Source organism: Nipponia nippon, unplaced genomic scaffold, assembly GCF_047370975.1.
Source record: "Nipponia nippon isolate SJK-2023a ecotype South Korea unplaced genomic scaffold, ASM4737097v1 scaffold_4, whole genome shotgun sequence".
Taxonomy (NCBI): Eukaryota; Metazoa; Chordata; class Aves; order Pelecaniformes; family Threskiornithidae; genus Nipponia; species Nipponia nippon.
Window position 1 is genome coordinate 13,113,859 of NW_028262358.1, and position 26,057 is coordinate 13,139,915.

At 50.1% G+C, this 26,057-nt stretch overlaps 3 protein-coding genes across 12 annotated transcripts; 2 read left to right on the plus strand and 1 right to left on the minus strand.

The window, feature by feature from the left end:
- The first annotated feature begins 84 nt into the window (after positions 1-84).
- On the plus strand, positions 85-18,380 carry GALM (galactose mutarotase). Of its 3 annotated transcripts, none has more exons than XM_087775571.1 (8): positions 85-431; positions 832-986; positions 3,872-4,078; positions 5,540-5,621; positions 8,997-9,138; positions 9,233-9,407; positions 9,892-10,003; positions 18,206-18,380. In XM_087775571.1, the coding sequence occupies exons 1-7, from the start codon at positions 236-238 to the stop codon at positions 9,967-9,969; spliced, it is 1,035 nt and encodes a 344-aa protein (XP_087631697.1). In that variant the 5' UTR covers positions 85-235; the 3' UTR covers positions 9,970-10,003; positions 18,206-18,380. The 3 variants fall into 3 exon arrangements, with proteins under 3 accessions (XP_087631697.1, XP_087631698.1, XP_009474080.1); XM_087775572.1 differs by lacking the exon at positions 18,206-18,380 and adding an exon at positions 17,076-17,191; XM_009475805.2 differs by lacking the exon at positions 18,206-18,380 and adding an exon at positions 13,718-13,892.
- On the minus strand, positions 11,866-20,349 carry SRSF7 (serine and arginine rich splicing factor 7). Of its 3 annotated transcripts, none has more exons than XR_015708386.1 (9): positions 20,193-20,349; positions 19,665-19,848; positions 19,340-19,516; positions 18,382-18,456; positions 18,191-18,292; positions 17,746-17,799; positions 15,528-15,572; positions 14,784-14,930; positions 11,866-13,755 (listed from the first exon to the last, which is right to left on the minus strand). XR_015708386.1 is itself a non-coding variant. In XM_087775580.1 (9 exons), exons 1-9 carry the CDS (start codon positions 20,218-20,220, stop codon positions 13,701-13,703), a joined length of 756 nt encoding a protein of 251 aa, XP_087631706.1. In that variant the 5' UTR covers positions 20,221-20,349; the 3' UTR covers positions 11,866-13,700. The 3 variants fall into 3 exon arrangements, 2 of the variants coding, with proteins under 2 accessions (XP_087631706.1, XP_087631707.1); XM_087775580.1 differs by having other exon boundaries at positions 14,895-14,930; XM_087775581.1 differs by having other exon boundaries at positions 14,895-14,930; positions 19,665-19,845; positions 20,193-20,342.
- Positions 19,990-26,018, plus strand: GEMIN6 (gem nuclear organelle associated protein 6). Of its 6 annotated transcripts, none has more exons than XM_087775583.1 (3): positions 19,990-20,111; positions 22,898-23,043; positions 24,708-26,018. In XM_087775583.1, the coding sequence occupies exons 2-3, from the start codon at positions 22,916-22,918 to the stop codon at positions 25,081-25,083; spliced, it is 504 nt and encodes a 167-aa protein (XP_087631709.1). In that variant the 5' UTR covers positions 19,990-20,111; positions 22,898-22,915; the 3' UTR covers positions 25,084-26,018. The 6 variants fall into 6 exon arrangements, with proteins under 6 accessions (XP_087631709.1, XP_087631712.1, XP_087631708.1 ...); XM_087775586.1 differs by lacking the exon at positions 19,990-20,111 and adding an exon at positions 20,469-20,745; XM_087775582.1 differs by lacking the exon at positions 19,990-20,111 and adding an exon at positions 20,603-21,026.
- The last annotated feature ends 39 nt before the right edge of the window (positions 26,019-26,057 follow it).

Here is a 26,057-nt window from a genome sequence, read left to right on the forward strand (position 1 = left end):
CGCGCTCCACCGCCGCCCTCCGCGGCTGCGCGGCCGCTGCCCGCCGGGCCGGGGGGGGCCGCCGGTGGCCGGCGTAACTCCTCCCAGCGGCGGCGGGCCGTCATGTGATTTTTATGGCTGCGCCCTGGAGCCCGGTTTGCTTTGCTCCCGGCCACCCGTGCTTCCCCCTGAGCGCCCTTCCCGGGCCGGGCCGCGGCTGCTGCCGGCGGCGCCGGGCGCCAGGTTTGGGGGAGCAATGACAGAAGTGAAGAGGGAGGTGTTCGGGCAGCTGCCCCGGGAGGAAGGAGGAGGAGCGGTGGAAAAGTTCGTCTTAAAGTCAGACAGCGTGAAAGTGGAGATCCTGTCCTTAGGGTGCATAATCGCCGCTCTGGAGATGAAGGGCAGGGACGGGGAGTTTTCAGATGTTGTCCTAGGCTTTGACACTTTGGAAGGTGGGTCTAAATCTGTTTCTTTTAAAACAAAAGCAATCAGGCAATCTAACCAGCGTTTTCTGGTTTATTGCCACGCTGCACGGTCTGCTTCTAAGGGTCCCCTCCAAATCGTGGGCTGAATAAATACAACTCCTGCTGCCTGTCCTGGGCTCAGTGGTGGATGGGGAACGGGGACGCCGCTGGCTGCAGGCTGCAGGGCCTTTTCTGCAAATCTGCAAAGTGTACAAGAGCCCGTCAGGCTTTTTTAATCAGAGATGTGCATGACGAGCGAGCTGTGTGTCCTGTGAAACACCAGGACTGCGGTCACCCCTATAGTACTGGGGGGAAGCAGAGAGAGACACCTCGGACACCCATCCCGTCCCAGTCCTTACGTTTAACCGCGCGCTGTTTTTCCGGCCAGGTTACACAAGGAAGCACCCCTTCTTCGGCGCCGTCGTGGGGCGTGTCGCCAACAGGATTGCGAAGGGGAGGTTCAGCGTGGACGGGAAGGAGTATCAGCTGTTCCTCAACAACGGGCCCAACAGCCTGCACGGAGGAGCCAGGGGGTTTGACAAGGTGAAAATCAGGCCGGCTGGTACCGGCGTTCGGCACACAGCCTGTGACGTTGTGGCAAGAGGATATGATGTCTTCACTGCCGACCCTGTAGGGTTTTCTGGTGGTTATGGAGTTGAATCAGCTCCCAGAAAGTGCTGCGAGTGCAGGACCGGGAGGAAGCGAGACACTGTGAGCTGCTGGGTGGGCTTGTCTTTGCCTGGGCGGCTTAGCAGGGCTTACTTACGTCATTCTTGGATGCTATGCAGAGGGTTGCTGTGCTTCTGCGTTGCTGCAGCCCTGAGGCCTCGTGAGCCCGGTTCTGACGGGGTTGTCCTGGGGTGAGGTGCTGCTCCTGCGGAGCCTGGGTTGGGACGTGGCGGTGAGGACCCAGCCTCGTGCACGATGGAGGCTCCCGAGGCGCCAGCCGCACTGCCCCAGAGTGGGTGCTGTAGTTGTCCCAGTCCCCAAAGAAAGTTTCCTGGGGAACAGTGATCCATTCAGACTCGTTTGCTCCTGTGGTTTCAGGGCTGTTAGCTGCCCATAGCTCCTCCCAGAGTCAGAAGGTCCTGGGTTTGCAGAAACTGAATATCATTGCTGCTTGCTTTTGGCAGCACGCACAAGTGCGGGGAGAGCAGGGTGGGTGGTGCGGCAGGTTCAGTGCGGTTATTGCATTACCCCCTTCAGTGCTGCTTTCATCCTAGTGACAGCATACCCCGGGCTCTCGCTCTGACTCACAGCAGCTAGATCAGGCCTGCAAAATGCCCCAGCATCGCTGTGTCCCCTCCCCAGCCCTTTCCTGAGACCTCCTGAGATAAAATAACCTTTCCCTGGCACCAGGGCACTCAGCCCTTCCTATCTTCTCCTATCGTCAGCTGCTGCTGAAGTCCAGATACCACCTGTGCGCTACAAGTGGTAAGAGCAGTAGAGCATCTCCTCTCTTGAAAGCCTTGCTGATAACCCTGCCGATTGCATAGCAGGCTCAGAAGTCTCTGCTTTCCTGAAGCCTTGGGCTTTGTCGGATCAAATGCATTTGTAACCAGCAAGTAGGTGATCCACTGTTTCCCCAGAGAAACGCATGTGAATGTGCTGGTGCAGCTGCTTTCCTGGGTTAATGTTTTGTTTTGTGAAAGAACGTCCAGGCTGATGGGGCAAAAGTCAGAGTGGAAAAAAGCTCACTTCTGGACAGCGCAGTGTGAGCTGGCGTCAGGATCAAATGTTCCTCAGTAGTCTTAGAAGAAGGGGAGTACTGGGGTGACTTGGCTGTTATACCCCCAAAGAGGACAATTGGGTTTAAAGTTTCTTTGTACACCCTGACCCCCTGTGAGCTGGAGATAAAAACATCCACTCCTTTGCACCTGGGGCTTCCAGGCTGTCTTCTGCAGGTGGGTGATGTGGTCTCTTCTCCTGCCTCTTCCCCTTGCTTGCTGAAGGCATGCCAACTTGGCGGGGACAAGGCAGCAACACCTCCCAGCCAGGGCTTTGTGTCCTCCGGTCCGCAGGGCATGCTCGGGCACCTGCTCAAGACCCCCTCCAGCCAGGTAGTGGTCACTGTGCAGAGACCTGTGGTCAGTCCTAACAAAAACAAGACATGCTGGCTCTTGGCTGTGACTATCTTGGCCATCTTGTCAGTTTTTCCTGATCTTGCAGACCTCGGTGTTGCGGTCAGCGTGTGGTCTGATGACAAGGAAGCTTGCAGCCATGCTTATGTTGTGGCAGTATCTGACCATGCTGCTGGGGGACTGGGGAACTTTAGGAAATAACCCTCTTAGGTTTAACAAATAGTGATATCTGTATGCTAACTGGCATTTAATAGCTTTTTCTTTGAAGAGCTTAAATAGAAACTTATATATAAAAGCACAGCGTCCCACAGCAGTGGGAGCTGCAGTCGAACTGCACTCGCTGCTCTGCAGCGTGGTTATCACATTTGGCACCCTCAGCTCCTGTGTTTGCTGAAAATGTTGGCTTTTGACAAGTGCCTTGGGTTTGTAATCTCTGCATAGGACATGAAAGGGGCCATGTCAAAAGCGTTATCTGGCCCCTGCCCCTAGATCTGTCCTCTTTGATTAGACAGTAGCTATTCCTTACGTAGATGCAAAGCTCCAGAGACTGGGCACCTCGCCTCTTGTCACACATCCATCCTGCAAGGGGCTGAGACATCTGCTTAGCATCAGGTCCACAGCCAGGGTCAAACAGGCTGTCCGGGCAGTTAAATTTACGGTATGCTGGCTTGCTTTGCTCGCCAGCAGGTTTGGCTCCAGGCAGAGCCCTGGTCTCTGGCAGGGGCAAGAAACAGAGAGGTCCCAGTTCTCTGGATCAGCACTGACGTGTGGATGTATCTGGCAATACATCTGGTACTATTTCACCCAACCCCAGCCCCTGAGCAGGAGCTCCCAGTGTGTATTTACATTGTCCTGGAAGCCAGCCCTGAGTTAGCTGAGGGAAGAGCGGTGGCTTATTGAGGTGATGTTGCACACCAGAAGATCCATGGGAGGGGGAATAAGTCCAGCTGCAGGGCAAAAATCAAATGCATGGACCCTCTTAGGCATGGAGTAACACAGGCTGGGACAGACCCCTGTCAGCGCAAACTGCCTCATTTGTTTGGCTGCTCATTGGAAAACTTGTTCCCTGGCTGACCAAGAGCAGGCTGGTGCTTGTGTTTTCTCCCACTTCCCTTTTTCAACAAGGGGATATTGTTTTTTAGTCCTTCATAGGGAGAAAAAGATTGTTTGGGCTTTTTTTTTTTTTCCCTTCTAGGAGTAAGAGCAGGAAAGATGATTAAAAAACCCCTTTGTTTCAGTGCATCATTCCTTGAGCACCTTTTGTCCCTGGGTTCAGCCCAGCCTGGGGCAGGAGAGAAGGACACCGTGTTTCCCATGACTGTCCCATCAATGGCACACTCCTTGCAGGTTCTCTGGAGTCCCCAGGTCCTCCCGAACGGTGTCTGCTTCTTCCGGCTCAGCCCCGACGGTGAGGAAGGCTACCCTGGTGACCTGAAAGTCTGGGTGACCTACACGCTCAGTGGCGGGGAGCTGGCCATCAACTATCGAGCCCAGACCAGCAAGACGACACCCATCAGCCTGACAAACCATGCGTACTTCAACCTTGCAGGGCAGGTAAGCACGGGGAGATGAACCCTGTGGAGGGACACTGTGCAGGGGAAGAAAGCCTGGGGATCCATGGGATGATCCATGGGCTTCCCATGGGATCATTGGGACCAACATGCTGGTCTGGGGGCACAGCATGCTTCTGGGGGCACAGCGATGGGGGTTGTCTTTATGCATCATGGGCTGCACGCAGCCTATGAGCTGGGACAGGACTAAATCACATAGACCTCAACTGAGGACGCGTTATCCCAGTGTGTCGTGAGCAGAGACATCCCGTCATGAATATTAACTCTCCTTTTGTGTGTAACTGGGGAGTTGCAGTCTCTCCTGGTCCCTTGGGAAGATTACAGAGGAGGTGCAAAACTGGCGTGCCCTAGTGATAGACTGGCATTTCTTAGCTGTCTTCTGTTGGTGCTTCTGAGACAACGTACTGAACCCTTGCGTGGGTGGTGCAGCTGAGATCAGGGCCTGTAGTGCCAGCCAGAATCAGCGCAGCACCGAAATACCCAGGTCAAAATGGGGAGGAGAAACGTCATGGAAAGGGGGATGTGAGGCGGCCAAGGTTGCAGAGCGGGGCAGTAGCGGGGTGCAGAGGGCTCCCACACACCAGGGTCCAGGGTCCTGCCAACTAGATGGGCACTGTATTACAGCTGTGTTTTAGTCTCACTCTGTTTATAACTGGGCTTGGAGGAAAAGGATCTGGGAAATAAAATGTTGCTGGGCAGAGCAATAGGATGGGACAGTGCAGTCACACTTGGACGTGAGACAAAGACCCTTAAAAGTGTTAGTGAGAGACATTCCAGCCCCTCCGTGCAGGAGATCTGCTCAGGCTGTTGCCCTAGTAATGGCTGTGCAGTTGTTGGTTTATCTTCTGTTTGTCCTCCCAGCGGTACAGTAATATCAACACCTACAGCATGCAACTCAGGCGTGTTTCCAGAGGAACAGGAGACCTTTGGGCATGAAATTGCTGCTCAGATTAGGCAGTGATGTGCAGGCTCAGCTTTGATCCTGCTCCCCTTCCAGCCCAGCAGGGTCCCTGCCAGCATCCCCAAGTCTGTGGGAGAGGAAGAGGAGTGCAAACCCTCATGCTGCAGAAGATGAGCCAGGACGATGGCTTGTGCTTCCCCACACTTGCTTCCTTCCCCTTTTGCTCGCTGCTGTGTGCTCAGCAACCAGCATGTTTTGGCTAGTCGATCTGCAGGGCATTGGTACTTGGTGAGGTACAAGTTCAGACTGATAGTCTCAGCCCTGCAGGATTTACAGCTCCTTGGTCCCATGCAGGTGTTTGTCTGTGCTGCTGCCTTTGTCCTGTGCCCAGGGTCAAGGTGGGATGACGGCCAGGAGGTCCCCCAGGCACTACCAGATCAGCTGTAGCACCACCGTGGGCAGTCACTTCCTGGGTGTGCTTAGGGCTGCTCGAATGGTGAAAGGGCCGCAACAGGAATCCCAGTATTTCCCATCCTCCTGCAGGGCTCACAGGATATCTACGACCACGAGATTTCTATTGAAGCAGATTCCTACCTGCCTGTGGACGACACCAAGATCCCTACTGGTGGGTGGTGCGACAGCCGTGGCACATGGTGGAGACGGTTTTACAGATGAGTGTTTGTGGGTATCGGGCAACAGCACTGCCCGTCAAGGCGGGGCACATCAGGACCCAGGGGACCCCAGGCACAGCACCTGAGCAGAGTGGGCAGAGCCAGGTGCTGGTAACGGGGTCCATCACCAGCCCCAAACCTGGAGAGAGTGGGGACCAGGGTCCGTCCGGGGGGTGCAGGCAGGAGCGCAGGAAATGGGGCCAGAGGCTGCAACCTGGGTCCAAGGGGCCCATCCAGGAGACAAGCTACCTATGGCACAGGACCAAAGCATGTCCCTCCAGACCTGCTTGCCCAGCATTTCCCTGAAGGCCACTCTATTGTTCCCAGGGCCAGTGGGGCCACCAGAGAGGGTCACTTAGCACTTTGAGAGCTGGGATTGGCCTGGGGTTTGCCTGCTTTGCTTCCTCCAGCAGTGTCGGCTTTATCATACTTCTCTATTGGGATTTTCCACGTGATGTCAAAGTCTTACTTCCATGGATCTTATTTCCGTAAGATCAGCCCATGCTCAAAGTCCACAGAAAGCAGAATTCACTTCTTAAGCCTCAGTGAAATGTGGGAGATGCAAGCAGCATGCTCCAGGCACAGGGCCGCTGTCGATAAATGCGATGGCACACCAGGACGTGGTCAGACTCCCTGATCTGGAGGGCAGCTCCCAGGCCCAGTGCTGAGCTCTAGAGCTGCTGGGATCTCTCGTGCTTGGGAGCCCAGCATTGTCCTTCCCTGCAAGAGTGGAGCCATCAGTCCCCTCATCGGGACGGGAGGGCTGGCGCTACTGGCTGGAAGGCTGGAGACACAAAACCAACACTTTTCTTTCCTGTCTTTAATGTCCTGCATGGCTAAGAGAGTTAAGAAAGGTTAAGAAAGGCCAGTTAAGAAAAACAGTGTGTTTTGCATGCTAAGCAGGTTAATTAAACAAAGGTGGTTTTGCTGCTGTCTCCAGCCTTAGCGAGGAGAAGCAGGCTGGCAGCCTCTTGCACCCGATCTTGATTCAGGGGGTAAAAAGGAGAAAACAGGGCTTTCTAGATTTCTTTTTTTTTTTTCCCCCACCACTTCCACTCTGTTCCTCCCCATAAACAATCGAGCCGCTCCGTTAAATAATCTGAACAAGCTGGGACAGGGAACACGTTCGCCATACCCACAGGAGAGCCAGCACTTGGCGTGCACTCGGCAATGGTCCCACTGCTAACAAGGGGGCACGTTGCTTTGGGTGGCTTGATGCCAACCCTCCCATCGTGCTGCTCCAACACCCATTTTTCACTTAGCCTAAGTGACTGCGCTGAGTTGCAGTAAGAATTGATCTAATTGCAAAATGAATCTGATACCAAGTTTTATTGTTTTTAAGAATAAAAAGCATTATTTACAAAAAAAAAGCTGCATTTGGCTTAGTTTTTGAAAAATGTAAAATAGATTAAAATAATAAAAAAACCAGACTTGTAGATTTGCTCCTAAGTGGTGGCTTTTCATCCAGCCCAACTGGCTTAGAGGAATGGAGGCCATCGGAGTGCAGATGCTGAACCGTGGCAAGCGAGGGTGCCGTGCCGGAGGTCTCTGGAGGACAGAGTAGTGAGGGGAGCACCAAGCAGCCGGTCTGGGGCATAACTGCTGGGAAGTCTGTGCTCCTGAGTGCAGCTAGCATCAGCAGAAGAGAAACTGAGTGTGGGGCAGGATGTGTGCCTAAGGGCTGCATGAGCCTGCGGGGCCGTTTCTGGTAAGCATAGGCTCTGCTGGAAACGGCAGGGCTTGTTTCCCTGATGCTCTTGCAGGGCTGCTTTGCTGAGGGCACCTTCTGACTTCAGGAGGCAGAGGAAGAGAGGCTTTAAAAAGCAAAAAATAGAAAGCAAGAAAGCTTTTTAGCGCAAGTGTCTGCTAAAACCAGAGTTACGTCTGCGTTCATGAACAAAAACCGCTGTGCATGCATGCATCAGCCTGCGCCTGGAGGAGTGGGTCTCTCAGTCCAGGCGGCTTTTGCTCAGCTTGGTGTGTCATGCCTGGGCTCAAGCTGGGGGAGAGCTTAAGGCCGGACCAAACCCACTGCCCTGCTTCTCCCCACTGCTTTCACCATGGAACTGTTTCACATCTTAATTGCGGCGGCTTGCTGCACCTGCTTTTTCCAGTTCCCTCTTGTTGTTTTGGGTAAATGTAGCCTTTGAAGCTGATAAAACCGTGTATAGTCTTAGCCCTGGGGTGAAGATGAGATTTGTGCAACTATTAAAGACAGATCCCTTGCATGCAATGGCTGCTGTATTTTATGCAAGTGCCTAAATCAAAATGGTTTATTTTTCTTTGAAGGTGTTTTTCCGCCCCACAGCTGAATTCAGTAAATGTGCTACTTTTAGATAGGATCAGAAGCCACAGAAATGTGCTGTTTGTCAGGTGGAGGCTGATGTTTCTCAAGGTTTGCAGAGTGGAACTGGTGCAGAGCTGCAGCCGAGCTGGGCGCACGACTGCAGCGAGCAGAGCACAGCACACGGGGCTGGCAGCGGGGCCGGGATGCCCACGCGCCCCCATCCCCAGCACTGGAAGCTGCCTGCTGACCCTTGGAAACCTCTCCCTTTAGAGAGGGGTAGGAAAATGTGACTTTAGGGAAAAATCCCCTCCCCTGCCCTCCGTCTGTCACCTCCCCTGTGCAAAACGCCTTGCCTTTGGGTTGGGATGGCTGTGTTTTGCACTGTGTTTAGTATGTCTTAGGGTTGTTCTCACTGCAAGAGCTTTATCACAGGATGCTGCATCCCCTCATCAGGCCATAAAAAAAGACTTGAGAGAAAATGTTGGTTTTATGGTCTTAAACCTTTTTTTCCCCTGAAACAAAGCCCTGAGGCAGGAGGGGACTGGTTCCAGTGTACAGCCCGTATTCACCATCCTGGCAGGTGGGCCACCTTCATGGCCATCTCACAGGTGTTTGTTCAGGGATCTGAACAGGATTCATTTATTTATTTAGAGAGAGAGATAGTATATGTATATAAATCTTATGCATATATAAATATTAATAGCTAATAAGTTTTGGTTTTATATTAATTAGCTTGTATAGTTACATATACAAGCCCCCCCCCTCTTGTTTTCTGGCTCCTTGGCTTTGCTTTGTCCCAGCTAAGCACATCAGTGTCCCCGGGGGCTGCCAGGGGGACAAGGTGGTGATGTCCCAGCCCGGGTCACAGTGGCCACAAGGCAAGCTTGCTCGAAGTGGGGCACCACAACGAGACAAGGATCACAAACAGCTTAAAACCCTCCGCTCACCAAAGCGAGGGTTCTCAACCCTGCGCAGGGGCCAGTGCCACGGGTGTTTGCTGGCGTGTGGGTGAGTGGCTGACACTGCTGTTCTCCTTGCGCAGGGGAGGTGGCCGTCGTGCAGGGCACCAGCTTCGATCTCCGGCAGCCCGTCGAGCTGGGGAAGCACTTGCAGAAGTTTCACCTGGACGGCTTTGACCACAACTTCTGCCTGCAGCAGGCACAGGCTCGACGCCTCGTGGCCAGGTAGGCTGGGACCCTGGCAGAGGTCCCCCATCCCTGGGGCTGCGGGGCGCCTATTTGGCCAGCCCCTTGGCTTCCTCCACCTGCATCTCCCCAGGGCTCGCCACCCGCCCACTGGCAGGTCCATGGAGGTTCACACCACCCAGCCTGGCATCCAGTTTTACACCGGGAACAACCTGGACGGCTCCCTGAAGGGCAAAGGTGCTGTCGCGTACCCCAAGCACTCAGCTTTCTGCCTGGAAACCCAGAACTGGCCCGACGCCGTCAACCAGGTGAACCATCCCCCACCCCTGGGAGCTGCTCGGGTCCTGAGGCAGGGGACCGTGTCACCTGCCTCCCATGTCTCTGGGGCGTTAAATACATGAACGGAGTCTGTTTGGTGAGGGGACGCTTTGTAGACACCAGAACTGAAGTAGGCACAGGTCACAGCATCCTCCGGCATTAGGCAGGGGTCGGCCAGCGTGGCGGGGACCAGCCCTGCGCAGCCCAGCTTCCTAAGGGTGCAGGGTCTAGAGCAGAAGACCCCACCGGGGCCTTGCCACATCCTCTCCACAGGGCCTGAGTTCAGCCAGGGGGAGGACTTGCCCACTCAGCCAGCTGGCAAGTAACAGGCTGCTGTTGGGAATGCCGGGGGGAGCCATGGGAAACCGCCCCAGGAAGGCCGAGGGGACTCGGCCGTGCCCTCATGACCCTTTCTGGTCCCGCGGTGCGCGCTCGCAGTCACTGACTCCCTGACGCGCTGCTGCCTCTCCCCAGCCCCACTTCCCCAACGCCCTGCTCCGGCCGGGCGAGGAGTACAACCACACCACGTGGCTCGTGTTCAGCGCCGCATAATGAAAGGGGATGCTGACGCCTACCACCGAGAAGGGTAAGTGCCTCTAGCAGGTTAGCCAGAAATCCTGCCACGTGCCGAACGGCGCTTTCAAACTACCCTGGGTGATGCATGCCATTTGGGAACTTTTTTCCTGGTCTGTGGTTTTTACCCGTGGTTTCTGCTGGCTTTAACTCCTGTTACCACCTCTGCCGCTGTCTGGTCTGTGCAAAGCTCTCACCCTCTGTCCAGCCTCACCCTGGACATTAGGTTTTGTTTTGCAGTAAAAATGCACTGAAAATGCCTCGTTTAGGGACATGGCATGTCACAACTCAAAGTACAGCAGGGGAATATCTGATAATATTCATGTGGAGCATGTGGGAAGGCTGATAAAGGTGTAGTTGTTCGTTACAACATCAGCAAAGTGCTCTGAGCTGCGCTGGCTGCTGCTCTCTCCCCGCCACTGACCTGCCCCCCAACCAGGTATCAGCTCTTCGAAGGATGCCCTGCCTTCCCGTGCCGGAGCCGCCAGGTCTGACAGCAGCACTGCGATGGCATGGGTACGCAAAGGTCATGCAGAATAGCTTTGCGGAGGACGGTGTGCCAGGATTATCTCAGCTGGCCGCCCTGGCTCCTCTGGCTTAACTCCTATTTGGCAGCCAGCAGCGATAGCTGCAAAAGAGCATCTTCGGTGCTATGCCTTGGCTGCTGAAGTGGGTGCATCCATCGATAGTCCTGAATATACAACTGCAGGAGGAAAGCCGTCACATTAATGTTGTGTTTCCACGTGAAATATGTATCGTCCCCCAAACCCTGTAACGGGGGCCTGTCTGATGAAAACCTCCACATTTCTGAGGTTTCATAAAAAATTGGCAGAAGCCGGGGGATGGCAGTGCCATAGTATTAGGGAGCTGGCACCCCTCTCTCCGGGAACACAGGGGTAGCCAGCCCTTGGGCACCCCGTGTGAGGCACCGCAGCCTGGCTCCCACCTTCTCCTGCTGTGCTGCTGCCAAAGGGGCCGCACAAGCCCCGGCTCCCACTGGCAGGTTGCGGTCGGGGCCTGCAGCACCCCAGCGTGCTTCCTCGGCTGCAGAGCAGCGCGAGTGATCTTGCCCCTAGTGGAAGTGTCTGGCCATTGGGCTCACAAACGTGGCAGAGCCGTCATGGTCAGTTCTGTGACCCTGGCCCCCAAAACGAGCATCCCGCTGCTCTCCCGCGATGCCCTGAGTGCACGGATGTGCACAGTGGTCGCACGTTAGGTGGCTGCAGTTCATGCTGTGCACGGGCTGGTATCATTTGGAGAATAAAGCCCAGCTGATCCAAGCTCAGGAAACGCAAGGTTGTGAACCAGGGGCGGAAGCACCATCACCCCTGTGAGAGAGAGGCTTGCCCACCGCGCTGGAGACCTGGGGTACCCCTCCCCTTGCCCCCCGCCGGGCTGCATGGGGCGCGCACACCCCGCCAGAGGAGCGGGGCCCAGGGTCACAGCAGCAGCGGTCACATGAACACACGCCCCTGTCCAGGCGTCTTTTCCAAGACAAACACTGTACAGAATTTTTGGTGAAATCCTACTAAACTCGGGTGAGAGCTGGAGCTGCGCAGCCCGCTCCAAGGATGGCGACTGGAGCGGCGGGAGGCAGCACGGCCGCCCTTGATTTTGGTCACCACGGCTGCACAGAAGCGCAGACGCCAGATTCGCCACTGCTCCCTCTCTGCGCCTCAGAAGCGCTGGCTGTCCTTCCTGGTGGCCACAGCCGCGGGCAGGGCCGCCCCGCCGGGACAGCCCAGCCTCCTCGCTCAGGTTCTCCCTGCTCCCCCTGGGTTTAGAGGAACCCCGGCGCCCTGCAGAAACCCAGGCTCCTCAGCTCCGTCTTCCACGGCGTCTCCGAGTACTGAAAAACAGGTACCAGTACAGCTGTCGTGTTAGTCTGCAGGTTTATTGTGGAGTAGGTTTGCCTGAAGAGTACAGAAGAGAAAAAAGCGGATCAAGTTCCAGAGCAGCGGCGTACGTGTGCCTCTCGCCAGGTACGCTATGAACCGGGCGGGGTAAATGCTCCAAACGCAGGTCACAGGCTTTGGGCGTTTCTGCTGAATCACCGCAGGGCAACGTGTGTCACCCCCGCTCTCCCACCGCGGTGACAGCGGAACTGAGTGGATTTTCCCACAATATCGCTCCTTGCACCCGGCAGCTGAAACGCCGATCCCCGTCGCTGAGCACAGCGGGAGCGTCCAGGCAGGCGCCAAGCACGACAGCCAAGACCAGGCATAAAGGCCAGACGATGCTGCAGCACGACGGCGCGTTCAGCATCTGGGCTGTTCACTCTCGCACCGAGAAAGCTCCACGAAGTCACCGTTATCAGGAAACCCGTTTTTTTTGAAAATCACGGGTTACCCAAGGTGCGACTGCAGTTCATCTTGCAATCTTTTTTCATTTAAGAAGCTCTGCTGTAGTGTACACATTGGAAGCAAACTGCCATGACAGATTTCGTAAGAAGCCCAAATAGGCCTCATTTTGCATTTCAGTGCTTGTTTACTGCGAAACTGGCCTTTATTTCTGCTAGATATCCCATTGCGGTAAAAAAAAAATTGCCTTTTTCCCCTCCACCTACCAGTTTGTTTGTTCACAGTCTAACATTGTTTCCAGTCTTTTGCCGTGATCTGTCAACAAAGTGCCGTACCATGCAATTCTCGACTACAGAATGAGGACAAACACAGTTTGACATACCTAGTCACAAATAATTAATCCTGCAGGTGTGTATTTGCTGTAAGAAATTAGCTGAATTCAACAAAATTGTCTCCAGGATCTGGGCTGCTTTAAAACCAGACCAGTTTCTGTGAAGCAGGTTAGAATTCCTGAGGTCGCTGCGAGAATCTTTCACTTCAAGGAGGAAAGTTTGAGTGAGCTGCAGAAAGACTAAGGCTTGCTTCTGCCTCTCAAACGCGTTTTCCTAAGGTCCTTCAGAAAGTAGGTCAGATGACCTTATGTCTTCCCTCAAAAAGGGAAAACATGCCTTGAGACATTTTAGGAAGTTTTTTCTATATCAATAGCCTAAAGAACTAAAAAAAACCGCAACAAGCGAAAGTAGCAATCGTCAAATTATTAATGATTTCTATTAGGTTTAGAGGTTTCTACAGATGTTATTGGTTTAAAAGATGTCAGTGTTTCGAATAAAAGCTCATCCTTAAATTTCTGGGCATCTGGTATCACAACTAGTCAAGCACCGGAGAGTATGCTTTGCAGAATAATTAGATTAGGGGGAAAAATGAATGCCTGCTAAATATCTAAAGGAATAAAAAGGGCATATGCGAATTTTTAGCCATCTGCAGACAGAGATGGATTTTAAATTCCATTTCAAAGAAAGCAGAAACTGATCCTTTCACCAAAGACACCGATATTAGTCATTCCCGTTTTAGACATTTTTCATCCACATTACATGGCACACAGCTAAAATTACCCAAATGTTAACAGAAGCAGCAGGGTTACTACAGAGAAGTTTTAGTTAAAAATACACATTTTATTTCAATGTGCCAATAAAAAAGTCCCACATTTTCATATCACAGGAAGTTAATTCATACAATAAAAAGAGACCTGTGCTAGTCTATTGGTGTGACTAACTCAGAAGACCCAGATCATGCCAAATTTTAGTTGATATACTCTTCTATCTACATTCTTACATTTACAAAGACACCACAAAATCCCTTATAATAATGTAAGCAAAATAACTTTCTTCCTAAAAGATCAACTTCATAACTTTAATCCATTCTTTCAGGACTTGCACTTCTTTGAGGGCTTCCTGATGGTGAACGACTGAAAGGAAAAAAAAATCCACAGTTAACATTTCAGTAGTCATTTGGGATTCACAAATACAGGAAAAAGCAACAGGAGGATACCTAGACTACGCGCTGTTTTTTAATAAAAGAACCAATCGCTATTGACAAAGTTAATGGGCTGATGATTTAATGTTAGAGATTTTTTTTTTTTTTACTTTCACATTTTTGCATTTCTCTACTGTTATTTTTAGAATACAACTTAAATGCGAACATTGTGAAGTCATCTAAAGGGCACTACTGATAGCGACCTTCATGGAGGCAGGATAGTTCTTCACTGTTCTGATACAGCAGCTTGTCAAAACCTATTATGGTGATCACTCAGCATTTATGAGCATTTATTCAAGTCCCTTGTGATTGTTTGTGAGGTTAGACTGCATACAGCCAGGTTTTTAAATGAAGCAAACCTAAGTGTAGGAATTCTGTAAGTATATTTAAAAAAAGAAACAACTTGCAGGGCAGAAGGATCACCAAGGCAAGGGAGACATCGTGGCAGGCCTACAGCTATTCCTACTAGGATATACCCCCTCCCTGCAAATCCTGAACGCTGAAGTTGTAATAATGAACTGCTAAAGAATTGAAACTAGGGGAAAAAAATGCTGCTGATCCCGTCACTACGCATATATGCATACACTCACAGAGAATTATTTACCAACTTATTGGGAAAAAAAAAATTATCTGAGTAATAGCAGTAAAAATAACAGGCTCGATCTCCCATTCCTGACTGCTATGCCAGGTTACTCCACTCTCATCTTCCCCAATCTCACGGTAGCTTTTAATGAGACCCAGAGCCGATTCCCACATTTACTCTGTGCTTTAAGCTCACCAGTAGAAAGTCTCTGTGCAATAAAACTGTTAGTGAACTGAAATGAACGCAGGAGCAGACAAAGGCGTGACGTAACATTGCTACGTAACCAGTATCCCAAGGAACTACTACCACATATATATTGCCATATGTAAAACCACAATCACAACGTCATTTCTGTTGAAGAGATCTCGGCAAAATACCTTTCCAGTATTTTCCTACAAGCAGCAGTCAAACTCCTCAGGAGAGATCACTGCAGATACTAAAATGCCAGCTCTACGGAGTCTACGTTATTAGTAGGGAGATCAACGTACCTTCTCTTTGGAGATGGTGATCGGGACTTTGACCGACTGTCAAAACAGAATATCATCAATGCAGCTTAAAGGTCAAATGGAACTTTTATATTCAAAAAATAAGCATCTTAGACAGCAATGGAATTATTATGGCAATCTAGCCAGAAGCTCTTTCAAACAGGACAGTTTTCCAATCAACTTTTACTCTGACAGGGATTCTCAATTTATTTAGCATGGAGATTAATTGTAAGCAACTGTCTTCAGTAGAGAAAACAGGAAAACAAGGGGTAGTACTGAGGCGAGGCTTTGAGAAGATAAACATCATCACAGATTCCTGCTGGTTTATCAACAGCATTAATAAAGCTGAAGTCCTTTATCTGATGGATAGAAAAATTTAACAGAACTGAGCACAAAGACGCAAAAAAATCAGTACTATGTTGGAAACGACAAAGAGTTAATGAAAACAAAGAGCTGGGTAAGGAACATATTCCAAATAGCTGCAGAGGAAATTTTATAATCTCAGTCACATCGCAAACAGATTAGCTGGGCACCCATGTTTGGGGGATTTTTTTCTAAAGGACCAGAGTCTGTTAATCATGCAAACCCAATACTGAATTCTAGATACTACTGCAGGCTTTACCTCTGTACGCTTACCTCTTAGCCGGTGAGCCAGATTTTGATCTGCCATGAGACCTAGACCTACAAGAAGAAAAACCACAGCTCAGCAGGGAAGCTGGTAGCGTGCACGTTCCCATATTCGAGACACACTACATGTGTAAGAACGGTCATGTTGAACAGACAGAATCCTGCAAGATTCCAGGGCTTTCCCTGCTAAGGTTCAGAAGAAAGCTTTTTAAATGGATGCTGCACATGTTGCTCCGTACTTTGGTCCCTGGGTGATGACTGGTGTTTGCTGATGCAGGTAGCAGGAATACACAAACAATCCAAATCCCGACCAGTATTTTCACAAAGCCAATAAAAAGCCATGCTCTGAACTTGCAAGTTTTATTAGACTTCAGTGACATCTACCACTACAGTTGAAACTGCCTCCAGGCAGCACGCTCCTACAAGTATCTTCCCTTCAGTGCACTTCATCTTATATATGCACTTGCTCAAAATATTTTTTTAAACCTGCCTGAACTTAACCTTTGTGAAAAGACCGTCAAAAACGTCAGTCGTTGAGATAAGACTGCTGCACCATACAAACACTAATACTGCCTCAAAGAATAACTGAAATTTTTAGGTTCCCAAAGGAAGTGTTCTACTTTCCACATCCAAGGCTTTCCACAACAACTTCCAGATGTATGCTTTGACGCTGTCAAACCAGCAAACATCATGGAACACTTATTCAGTCTGTCTTCCTTACGAATCAAGAGCCTGTCTCTGGGTGCTACGCATTCCTTTGATTCTCCTGTAAAGAAACCACCTTTCAATTGCCTCGTGTGGAAGTTTAACAGTGACTTCATTAGAGTTGCGCACCAGTGTTTCGCCACTTCTCTGTACTTGCACGTCTGCAATTCCCTCTGCCTCGGTCACTTAATCCCTACTTACAGTGAAAGACGTCACACAATGGAAATTTCACTAAAAGCATCCTTTACACTGCAGAAAACCACCTGGTACTAAAAGAAGAAAACAATGGTGGTAAAATCAAGATGTTTTTCTCTTTGAGAGCACGCTGACTGTCGCTGTTTTCTGCTCATCGCTGACAGTGAACAGTGATGAGCCATGATTAAGTCACGTTGGAACAACTGGTATTAAGATTCAACATATTTTAGCAACAGGTAGAGAAAGCGTACCTGACCAGAGAAAGGCACTGCTCTACTGCCTCAGGGCATTTCCCTTCTCTTTTTACTAGCTTCTGCACTGTTTGTGTGAGTTTCTGCTGTTAACTAAGCCATCTTCTGGTCTTCATCTCTCCATTCCCTATAAACTCCTGTCATTGCGTGCTGTTCCACCCTCACAAAATGCCACCACCACCTTTCAGCACTGAATCTCCCATCTTCAGCTGTAGGCTTTTCCACTTACTGCCTTCAGCTAAAGCTTCCCTTTATTTTTTGTGTTTCTTTATGGTTGACTATTACATTATTTACTTCAAAGAGCAGCCATCAAACCAGAACAGTAGGCCCGGGAATGGGCTGGGGAAATAGCAGTACCATCTCCTTCAGAGCAGAACTTCAATTTACTCTTGTTCTCCTATGACAGCTCGCTGAGGACATCCAATCAACCTACGTCAGCCACGCTGCCTGGACAAGGCTGCACAAAGCACAAGCTGCATTCACTTACTACGGAATCATGAAACTACAGCTTAAGAAAATGAATGACATCCTGTCTTCCTTTAAGATTTGATCGTCAATCTTATGGCACATTTGTCGGTACAAAATAATTCTGACAGGTGTTTATCTCAAATTTAATTCAGCTCCTGCAGGCTGACGCTTTGTTATTCAACAGAGCTGGAAACAGCTGTAACACTCACGGCACTAGCAAGCCCTTTGAGACTTGCCTGGCTGTATTTGACACACTACTGGAAGGGCATCCTGATTTCTCTGACAAATAATGGGAAGAATCCACAGTCTCGTGTGCGCTACACAAAGAAAGAAAATTTTCAGATTAATTCTAAATTTGTTTGCTATGTTAGCTCCTAATGCAACCTGATCAAAACAGTACTTGTGATGACTATCAGACCTGGATACCAGCGATATCTAAAATAATAAGAGAAAGAACAATCTTCTGCACTGCTTTTTAAAACTACAGACCCCTGAGTTGGTGGAGAGAAAACAGAGCTTTTCCTGAAAACATTAACAGTTGTTAGAAAGCCTCAACAGACTTTTAAGCAACTTTTACTAAGTATCCACAGTCACGGAAGAGATCTTACCTGCTTCGGGGCCATGTAACAGATCTGGATCTAGATCTGGATCTTGATCTAGACCTGAAATTGAAATAAAAAATTAAGGCAAATTAAAAAAAAAAAAAAAAAATCAAAGAAGTCAACTCAACCAGAAGTGATGACAATTACAGAACTACTTGGATTAATGTCTACATGTTGAACTTAAAACCTACATCATCATTAAAAAAACCTACATCATCATTAGATATTTTAGACATCATAATTCATCTTGGGATATGTGTAAGATCTCAAAGCTAATTGTATTACCATGCCTGTAAATTCCACTAGGATTATCAGCATGCTAAATCCTGATTTCTAGAGGTTAACACCCTTTTGAAGTCTGCTATCCAATACCTTTTTGAATCCCTTAACTAAAACGAAAAACAACAACAAAAACAAAGCACACAACCTATTAAAAATTACTACTAATTACCTTGATCTCTTCAAGGAACCCGATCGGGACCGACGGGGAGACACAGACCTAGACCTACGAGGAGAAACGGACCGCGACCTACGATAGGAAGCCGACCTGGACCTGCAAAGAAGTCAATTAGAAAGCTGCACAACTGTAGCTTTTTCTAAGCAAAAGAAGCAAATAGGAATAAAAGACAAACTTAAGCACACCTCCTACCGCGACTCCGACTGCGTGACCGAGAATACCTTCTTCCTCGGGACCTTGAACGGGATCTCGACCGGGACCTGGTTTTAGGTTAGAGAAAACAGGTATCAGGAAACAGCTGCAGCTATCGGTGCACGTGAGGCCCTGCTGAAGTCAAAACTGATTTCAGACAACTAAAGAACTAGCATCTGTCAGTTGGAAAACTCTCTGGGCCTACTCATCTTGAGCATTTTACTACCTAGAAAAATGTTAAAAGCTGAATTACATTGCAGAATTACATTAGAATAGAAAACACTGTAATGCGTATTTAAAATAAACCTTGCAAGTTTGCAGGTCGACCCTCTTTGGCCCAAGGTCTAGCAGATCTAGACGATCTAGAAGTATCTATAGCCGATCGCTGCATCTAGGTGTTCTCTTCAATCTAACGACGATCAAACTGACAGCCCAATGAGCCAGGGTGAGGCTTGATTGACGCAAGAAGATTTTTCTAGGTGGGAATGTGGTCAATCTGGTGTTCCTCTTTCTAAACCGGAGGGGGGCCCCAATTGAAAGCCAAATTTACTGTTACGGCGATCACCGTCTCAAATTTTCTGCCCTTAAAGAATAAGGTGAAGCTACGTGTAGATGGCTCGAGGGGATCTGGCCTCTTATGCTGATCACCTCAAGGTCTAGGAGGATCTTAAGTGTCGGATTTGCAAGGCGCCTCAGCATGAAATCTTAAGGCTCGTGACATTCTGAATCAAGGCGACTGACTCAAACGAAGAAACCTGAAAGGTTTTGACCAGGTTGATTATTAAGATAGTAACATTTGATAGAAATAGCAACAAATTGTAATATACACCTATACATTTATTCTAGCGTTAAAGTTTAAAGAAAACTGGCGTAACATTCTGTTCTTTGCTAACAAGAGCTACACAAAAGTGAACTGGCGAAGCAACCCAGCCACTCCGGCCCCACACGTACCTGCTCCTCCTTCGGCGACTATAGCGGTGACAATCATAAGCATAGTGGCCTTTCTCACCACACTCATAGCATCTGTCGTTAGGGTCAAAGGGGCGCCGCGCAGGAGGCCTGTCGTAACGGGAGCGACGAGGCATCCCTGTCGACACTTCCACTCTAACCCTGGAGCCACATATCACCCTGCAACAAGCCCATGATGGCTCTAAGTTAATTGTTACCGTTTATGGCAGAACTACAAAAAGGAGAAGAATCAGAGAGAAAACTCCAATTCTCTCCCTGGTCTTAAGATCGGCTGCAGCTCCTGCAAACATCTGAAATGCACACGTACTTCCCATCCAGTCCACGGACAGCATCTTCAGCATCCCTCGGGTCCTCAAACTCCACGAAGGCGAACCCCGGCGGGTTCCTCGCGATCCAGACGGTTCTCAGGGGCCCGTAGTAGCTGAAGGCTCTCTCCAGCTCGCCTTTGCCCGCGCCCGTGCCCAGGTTCCCCACGTACACCTTGGTCTCTGCTGGGAGCGAAGCCGGTGTCAGGGCCGGAGCAAGAGCGGGCTCACGCGGCGCGCGGAAGCGGCGCCCCCGCCCCGCCCCCCTCGGCCGCCGCCATCTTGTTCGCGCGGCCCGCTCCCGCCTTCTACCACGAGCAGCGGCACGCGCGGGCGCATCCCCTCCCCCACGGCCCCTGACGCAAAATGGCGGCGGCGGCGACAACGGCACAAACGGCCGCCTCGCCTTCCTTCCCCCTCACCGACCGCCGGCCGCTCCGCTCCCCGCGGTAATCAAACCTCTTCCGCAAACCTCCCTCGCCCTCCCCTCCGCGCAGCCGCCCGCCACTCGCGACGCCCCGGGAACTCACCGCCTCCATAGCGGCCGTAACGCGACATCCTAACGGCTCCGCCAACCGCCGCGCCGCGCGCACGCGCCGCCGCCCGCGCCTGCCCCCTGCCCTCCCCTCCCTCCTCCCCCAGGCGGCGCGGGGCTGCGGCGGGAGGCAGCGCGCATGCGCGCGGGGAGGGGCGTGGGGGGGCGGGTGGCGCGCGCCAGGGGGCAGGGCGGGCAGCGGGGCGCCGGTTGCCGCGGCGACGGCGGGGAGCGGCCGATGGCGCCTGAGGGGGACGGGGAGGGGCAGCGCCGGGGGGGGGCTCCTGCGGCCGCCGGGGCGCTTCCGGCAGCGCCGTTCCCCCGGGGCTGCCGCCGCCGCCGGGGCGGCGGGAAGCGCTTCGGCCCTGTGCCGATCCTCCCGACAGGGCGCTGTAGGCTGGGGAAGGCGGTGCAGCAATACCAGCAGAGCTGTTCGCACCAGAAAAGCGGCTTTTGTCTCCCGAAGCGCCTCTTTACGACTTGATCTGCGCCAGGAGCTTCCACTAGTACAGCTAGTTGAGTTGGGAGCGTTGCAGCTCTTTCGGACCGTGAGTAAGGTTAAATTTACGGTGGGGGAGCTGCAGGAACCGCCCACGGTAGCGACCTGTATCTACTAGATATGGCTTAGGTGACGGGCTGAAAAAATGCTGACGGGCTTCGTGATTCAGAACAAATAACTACACCGGCAACAGTGGAGAAAAAAAAATCAGTAGGGACCGAGACTAGCGAGAATTAAAACGTTTGGAGTATTTTGCTCAAAAGGGACTTGGAGCAAACCGCCCTGCAGTCTGTGATCCAGAAGGGGACCCGTTAGGAAGCTACTTAGACCGTAAGCAACTAAAATGTGTTATGCAGATAAATACGTAAAAACCAACCACCTTTCCTTCTTTCCACCACTTTTCTTTCAAACAGAAGCTAAGATTTCTCGTTGTGTTGCTTGCTCTTATAGTGAAAACAATTAGGTTTGCTAATCCCTCCTTTCTAATAAGCGAACTGTAACTCTGGAAGAAAACAGTTGCTGAATACAGTGGCATAAGCCATTCATAAATAATCCCCATAGCACTGTGGAAGTTGAATTGAAACTTCACGGAAAGAAGAAAAAAAAAAAGAAATTCCCTCCTTAAGCCTGCAAAATAAGACTATCTCATTTTATACCCTTGGTATTTTTTTTCTGTTACGCTCACAAAATCATCACGTGCGTGCTTTCACTTAAATTACTGAAATGATGGCGGCTTGTTTGCGTCATCCATAGGAAGCTTTTCATTAGTAGCGTTAAAACAGAGCAGCTTTCGGGGAGAAGAAAGGAAGTTTCTCGCCTTCGCGGCTGTACAGGGAAGCTTGGAAAGACAACTCAAAACCAGGGAGCAAAAAATACCTTGGTTTTGTGCACCCGCGGTATGCAGCTGTACCCGTTCATGCGGGCAGGTTGCTCGGGGAGGCTCGAGCGGCGATTTTGCGTGCTCGCGTCAGCAGCCTCCCAGCGCGCACCAGCAGGAGCGTGGGCAAACCCAGCTTGACGTAAGTGAGGCACGCCACCAGGTGGACTGAAGCGCTACGCGCGCCGGCCCCTGGTTTTGCAATCTGGACTCCTATATATAAACCTATATATAATTTATATGCATACCCGTATTTACAGAACGCCGCAGATCTGAGCGTTTCCCTGCCTCAGAAGCCTCAGATTTGGTGCTTGAACCCCGCCGAAGCGTGGCGGGGGCGGGCGCCCGGCTGCAGCAGGAAGCGGCGGGCCGGGAGGGCGCAGGGGGGCCGGGCCGGGGCCAGCTCCCAGGCGGCCTCGGGCAGGGGCGGGAACCGAGCGGCCACCGAGTCGGTGAGCGGGGACGGGGGCGCTCCCCCGGGCTGCCCCCGCCGAGCCTGGCGGCGGCGGCGGCGGCGGCAGCGGGAGCCGGGCGGTTCTCCCTGCCGGGCCCAGCGCCTGCCCGCGCTGCCCGCCCCGCCGCGTGCTGCTGGGGGCAGGCAGGCATGGGGGGGGGGGGGGCGGGCAGCGCCGGGGAGCCTGGCGGGAACAAAGGAGGGAGCTCCCTCCAGCCCCTTCACCTCCCTCCAGCCCCTTCACCTCCCTCCAGCCCCTTCACCTCCCTGCACTGCCCCCGTCTCTCTCCAGCCCCTTTCGCGGAGGGATACTGGGATGGAGACAAACGCTTGCGTGGCCCCAAGCTGCGACAGGGGTGGCTTTGCTGTCACGACCAGTAGCGCAACTGGTACGGGGAAAAGAGTGGAACAGCACTTGCTGCTCGCCTTACGGCAGGGGATGAGGATAGAGGCGGGATCCGGGTGGGTGACGCTCATGCACAGGCAGTGGAAGGGCTTGGACACAAGGGATGTGCCAGTACACAGAGCAAAGGCGGTGAACTTCTGCCCTCAAGGGACAGGGATCCGGAAGGTTTTGTAAGAGGGCAGAGCAATAAATAGAATGTTTAATGCAGTGGGAAAGTGTTAAGTTAGCAGAACAGTGATTTTTGGGACTTCGCTGTGTGCCTTTAAAAACAAGTGAACTGGGTGGGAAATTACAGAACTGCAGCAATATGCAAACCACTTGTGTGAATGTTTCCCTTTAAAAAAAGCACATCCTGCTTAAGACGAATGGAAGATCCTGGATACCTGGAGGCAAACTCAGTTCCGATATGAAGGGCAAAGCAAAAGGATTCATTGCTTCTGCTAATTGCTCTGGCTATTTTCTAGGTTCTGGATGTAGGAAATATGAATGATTGGCAGAGGAAAAGCCCTCTAGACTGGGAAACATATGTGAACAAAATGGTGAAAGTTGCTGTAATTGAGAAACATGAATACGAAGGATGGGTTTTAACAGTTGATCCAGTTTCAGCCAGGTAAGTACCAAAGAGAAAGTAAGTAAGTACTAAGAGAAAACAAGTTTTTTCAGGAAGAGACAAGATCCCAAAACTGAAGGAAACTTATTTGGAGCAAAAACTGTGTGTTGGGGCTGTGTCCTGTTTTTTTTAATTGGCAAGGCCTAAGAGGAAGCAGTATGGTAGTTGATGAGGCCCATTCACCTAAATCCACTTTAATCTCATTCAAAGGACTGATAAGTTTGGGGAATGGATAATATCTGGATTCATGCTGACTTTATTGTGGACCTGAGGGTAGTACTTTACATGATATCCACGTGTTTAGGACTACTTTTAATAACATACGAAGCCCTGCTTCACAAAGAGACCAGGAATGCAAGAATGTTTTTAATGCTTTAGGTGTTGAAGTCCGTATCCTCTGTCCAGAGTTCTCACATCGATGCCCCGCTTTCCCCTCCAGCCAGACACCCATGAGGGTGTAGTGGCTGCTTTGGAGAGGAAGCAGGGAAAATCAGCAAGGGCATTGGACCAAAAGTGGTACCACAGGTCTCTAGTATCTCGAGTGAGTAACTTGAAAACAGGGTTTGAAAGGCAGAACACACCAGGGAATAGGCAGGAACTTGGCTCCTTGCTGCCACAGCCTTTTCGTACCTTTTTGGTTGTGAGCTTGTCCCACATGAGCACAAGATGGAGGCTAGAAACAAAAACATCCAGCTCCTGATGTATTTCAGAAGAACTGGCTGTTGCTTCAACTCTGGAGTAGTTCCAATACTCTAATCTTCTCTTGGAGTTGCTTATTATTTTGGTAGGAAGGGTGTGCACAGCTGTGAGTGATTCTGGGGATGGCCCCGGCTAAAATCAAGGCATATTTCATTGCACATTTCCCAAAAAGTCATTGCTTCCACTAATGGTGGCAACAGTAGATGAGCAAAGCGCTGGCATCAAATTCTGGAATTTTTCTTCCCACAAGAGGAATAAAATGGTTTCTGATCCTCTTCATTGATATATGGGGAAAAGATCCTAGAAAGAGAACAAGCTGCCTTCCTACCTGTATTTTAGGACTTTGGGGATGTAAATGCCCTTGGGAAAAGACCAGGTTGCTACAACATGAGCCTGAACCTGCTGTGGTGTGTTCCCATTGTAAGACTCAAGCTATAGTTTTCAGTTAAGAAACTAGCAACACTCATTTTAAAAAAGATACATTATTCTTTTAGTAATGATCAATAATTAAATATAATAATTTGTCATTAAAAGGTTCTGACGTTGTTAGCTGCCACCATTGCCTTCAGCATTCAAAGTGCTGAATGTACCAAGGTATCATTGTTTTTCAATGTTGGAAGACTTAAGGTTCTTCAGCGAGGCTGGGAATGCTGCACAAAAATATTGAGATTCCCAGCCCTGACTTGAATGTACACTTTGCTTTTTTTAAAGTAACATTCTGCTTGATAGTGTCTAGAGTAGTTTCAATTTCAAGGCTAGAAGTTACCCGCAAAGCCCCAAATATTAAAATACATTTTCAGTATTTTAAGGGTATAGCAGCGTGCTTTTCAAGAAGAATGCTGGGTACTCGATACTGCCTAAATACCTGGGTTATGCTGATGAGCACTCATCTCCAAGAATCTTGGCCTGTGTTTCTCCGTCTTCAGTTAAGTACAGTGACTCATACATCCTTCTTTCCTTGGCAGTATTGTCCTTGCAACATTCCTGGAGAATGAAAAAGTGTCCATATCAGTTGTCTTGGGCCACGCTGTCCAGGAGGTTGAAATACTGAAAGAAGGGGACGACGAAATGAAGCAACGGCTCTCTTGCATATTTGCACCTGAAGAAGGCAAAGCCTACAGCCCAGAGGAACTTGAAAAGAGGAAGAACGACTTGAAGACTTGGCTAGAAACAAACCACATCCCCGTAGCGGAGCAAGGTGAAGCGGGGAGGACGCTATGCGTGGCGGGGGTGTTAACTATTGACCCGCCGTACGGCCCAGAAGAGTGCAGCAGCTCCAATGAGATTATTCTGTCGCGGGTTCAAGGCTTGATACAGGGCTATCTTGAGAAACAACAGTGATGTCTGCTGTTTAAAGCAGTTGTCTTCAGGAGTGGGTTTACCCGCCCTATTTTAGGAACTGTCCTGGGTATCAATATTCACCATTTGCAAAAATGCTGGGTTTAGGTACTTTTGTCTGATTTTTCTATGTTAAGAAAGGGATAAAACAAGCAGTATAAACTAAAAGCACGAAGCATTTTCCATGCACTATTTTTTATTAAAGGCAAGCCATTGGATAATGATGATGCATTAAACTGATACATCAGTTTACTCTAACAGTATTAAGCTGATGTATCAGTTTAATAAGTATTTTTTGTAACACTGTTGTGAAAGATTATATATGATAAATTTCAACTGTGTTTTCCTCTGCCTTTGAAATTAATTTAATTAATTATCTAGCAGTGTAGGCATAGTTACTTGAACTGCTTACCTGATTTTTTTTCCCCCCCCCCAAGAAAGAGGATTGTGACACTTGGGCTTCCCAAAGCAGATGAAAAAATTGTTCAGAAACGTGTGGTGTTTTTTTTTTTTTTTTTTTTTTTAATCCCACAACTGTTTTCTGGTTTTAGAACATGAATTATAATGTAGGTCCAAGTTTGTAGAATTACTAGGGAAAGTTAGCAGGGAAATAGCAGGTTTTAAAAAAATTTGCTATCTACATTTGTTCTTTTAGAGCAGCAGTGATTGGAAGATCTTTGTTCCTTAGAGAATCTCTTGCAATTCAGTAAGTTTGTGTTTCTTAATGCTTTGTTTCTATGGCAACACGCTATGCAAGACTCATTATGTGGTCGTTCCTGAGATTATTAATCCAGTCAGGAGCCTTTAGAGCCCTCATTTATCTCTTAGTGTATTGATTTGTTCCGTCTTATTATGAGGTAGCACCAGAACACACGTTAGTGTGCTCAAATGCATTTGAAAAAGTCTGTCTAACCCTTGTTAATAAAAGGCCCCCCTCACTCCTGGCGTGGTTCATTTAAAACTGCTTCGGATTGGTC

Bases quoted from the DNA above. Each gene is read 5' to 3' on its own strand.
- SRSF7 (XM_087775580.1), bottom strand. From the start codon at position 20,220: ATGTCGCGTTACGGCCGCTATGGAGGCG. The intron at 19,517-19,664 runs GTACGTGTGCAT...GGCTTGTTGCAG, and splicing joins GTCCGTGGACTGGATGGGAA to GGTGATATGTGGCTCCAGGG. The intron at 13,756-14,894 runs GTACGTTGATCT...TTTTCCTTTCAG, and splicing joins TCACCATCTCCAAAGAGAAG to TCGTTCACCATCAGGAAGCC.
- GEMIN6 (XM_087775583.1), top strand. From the start codon at position 22,916: ATGAATGATTGGCAGAGGAAAAGCCCTCTAGACTGGGAAACATATGTG. The intron at 23,044-24,707 runs GTAAGTACCAAA...TTTCCTTGGCAG, and splicing joins GTTGATCCAGTTTCAGCCAG to TATTGTCCTTGCAACATTCC.
- GALM (XM_087775571.1), top strand. From the start codon at position 236: ATGACAGAAGTGAAGAGGGAGGTGTTCGGGCAGCTGCCCCGGGAGGAA. The intron at 987-3,871 runs GTGAAAATCAGG...CACTCCTTGCAG, and splicing joins GAGCCAGGGGGTTTGACAAG to GTTCTCTGGAGTCCCCAGGT. The intron at 4,079-5,539 runs GTAAGCACGGGG...ATCCTCCTGCAG, and splicing joins ACTTCAACCTTGCAGGGCAG to GGCTCACAGGATATCTACGA.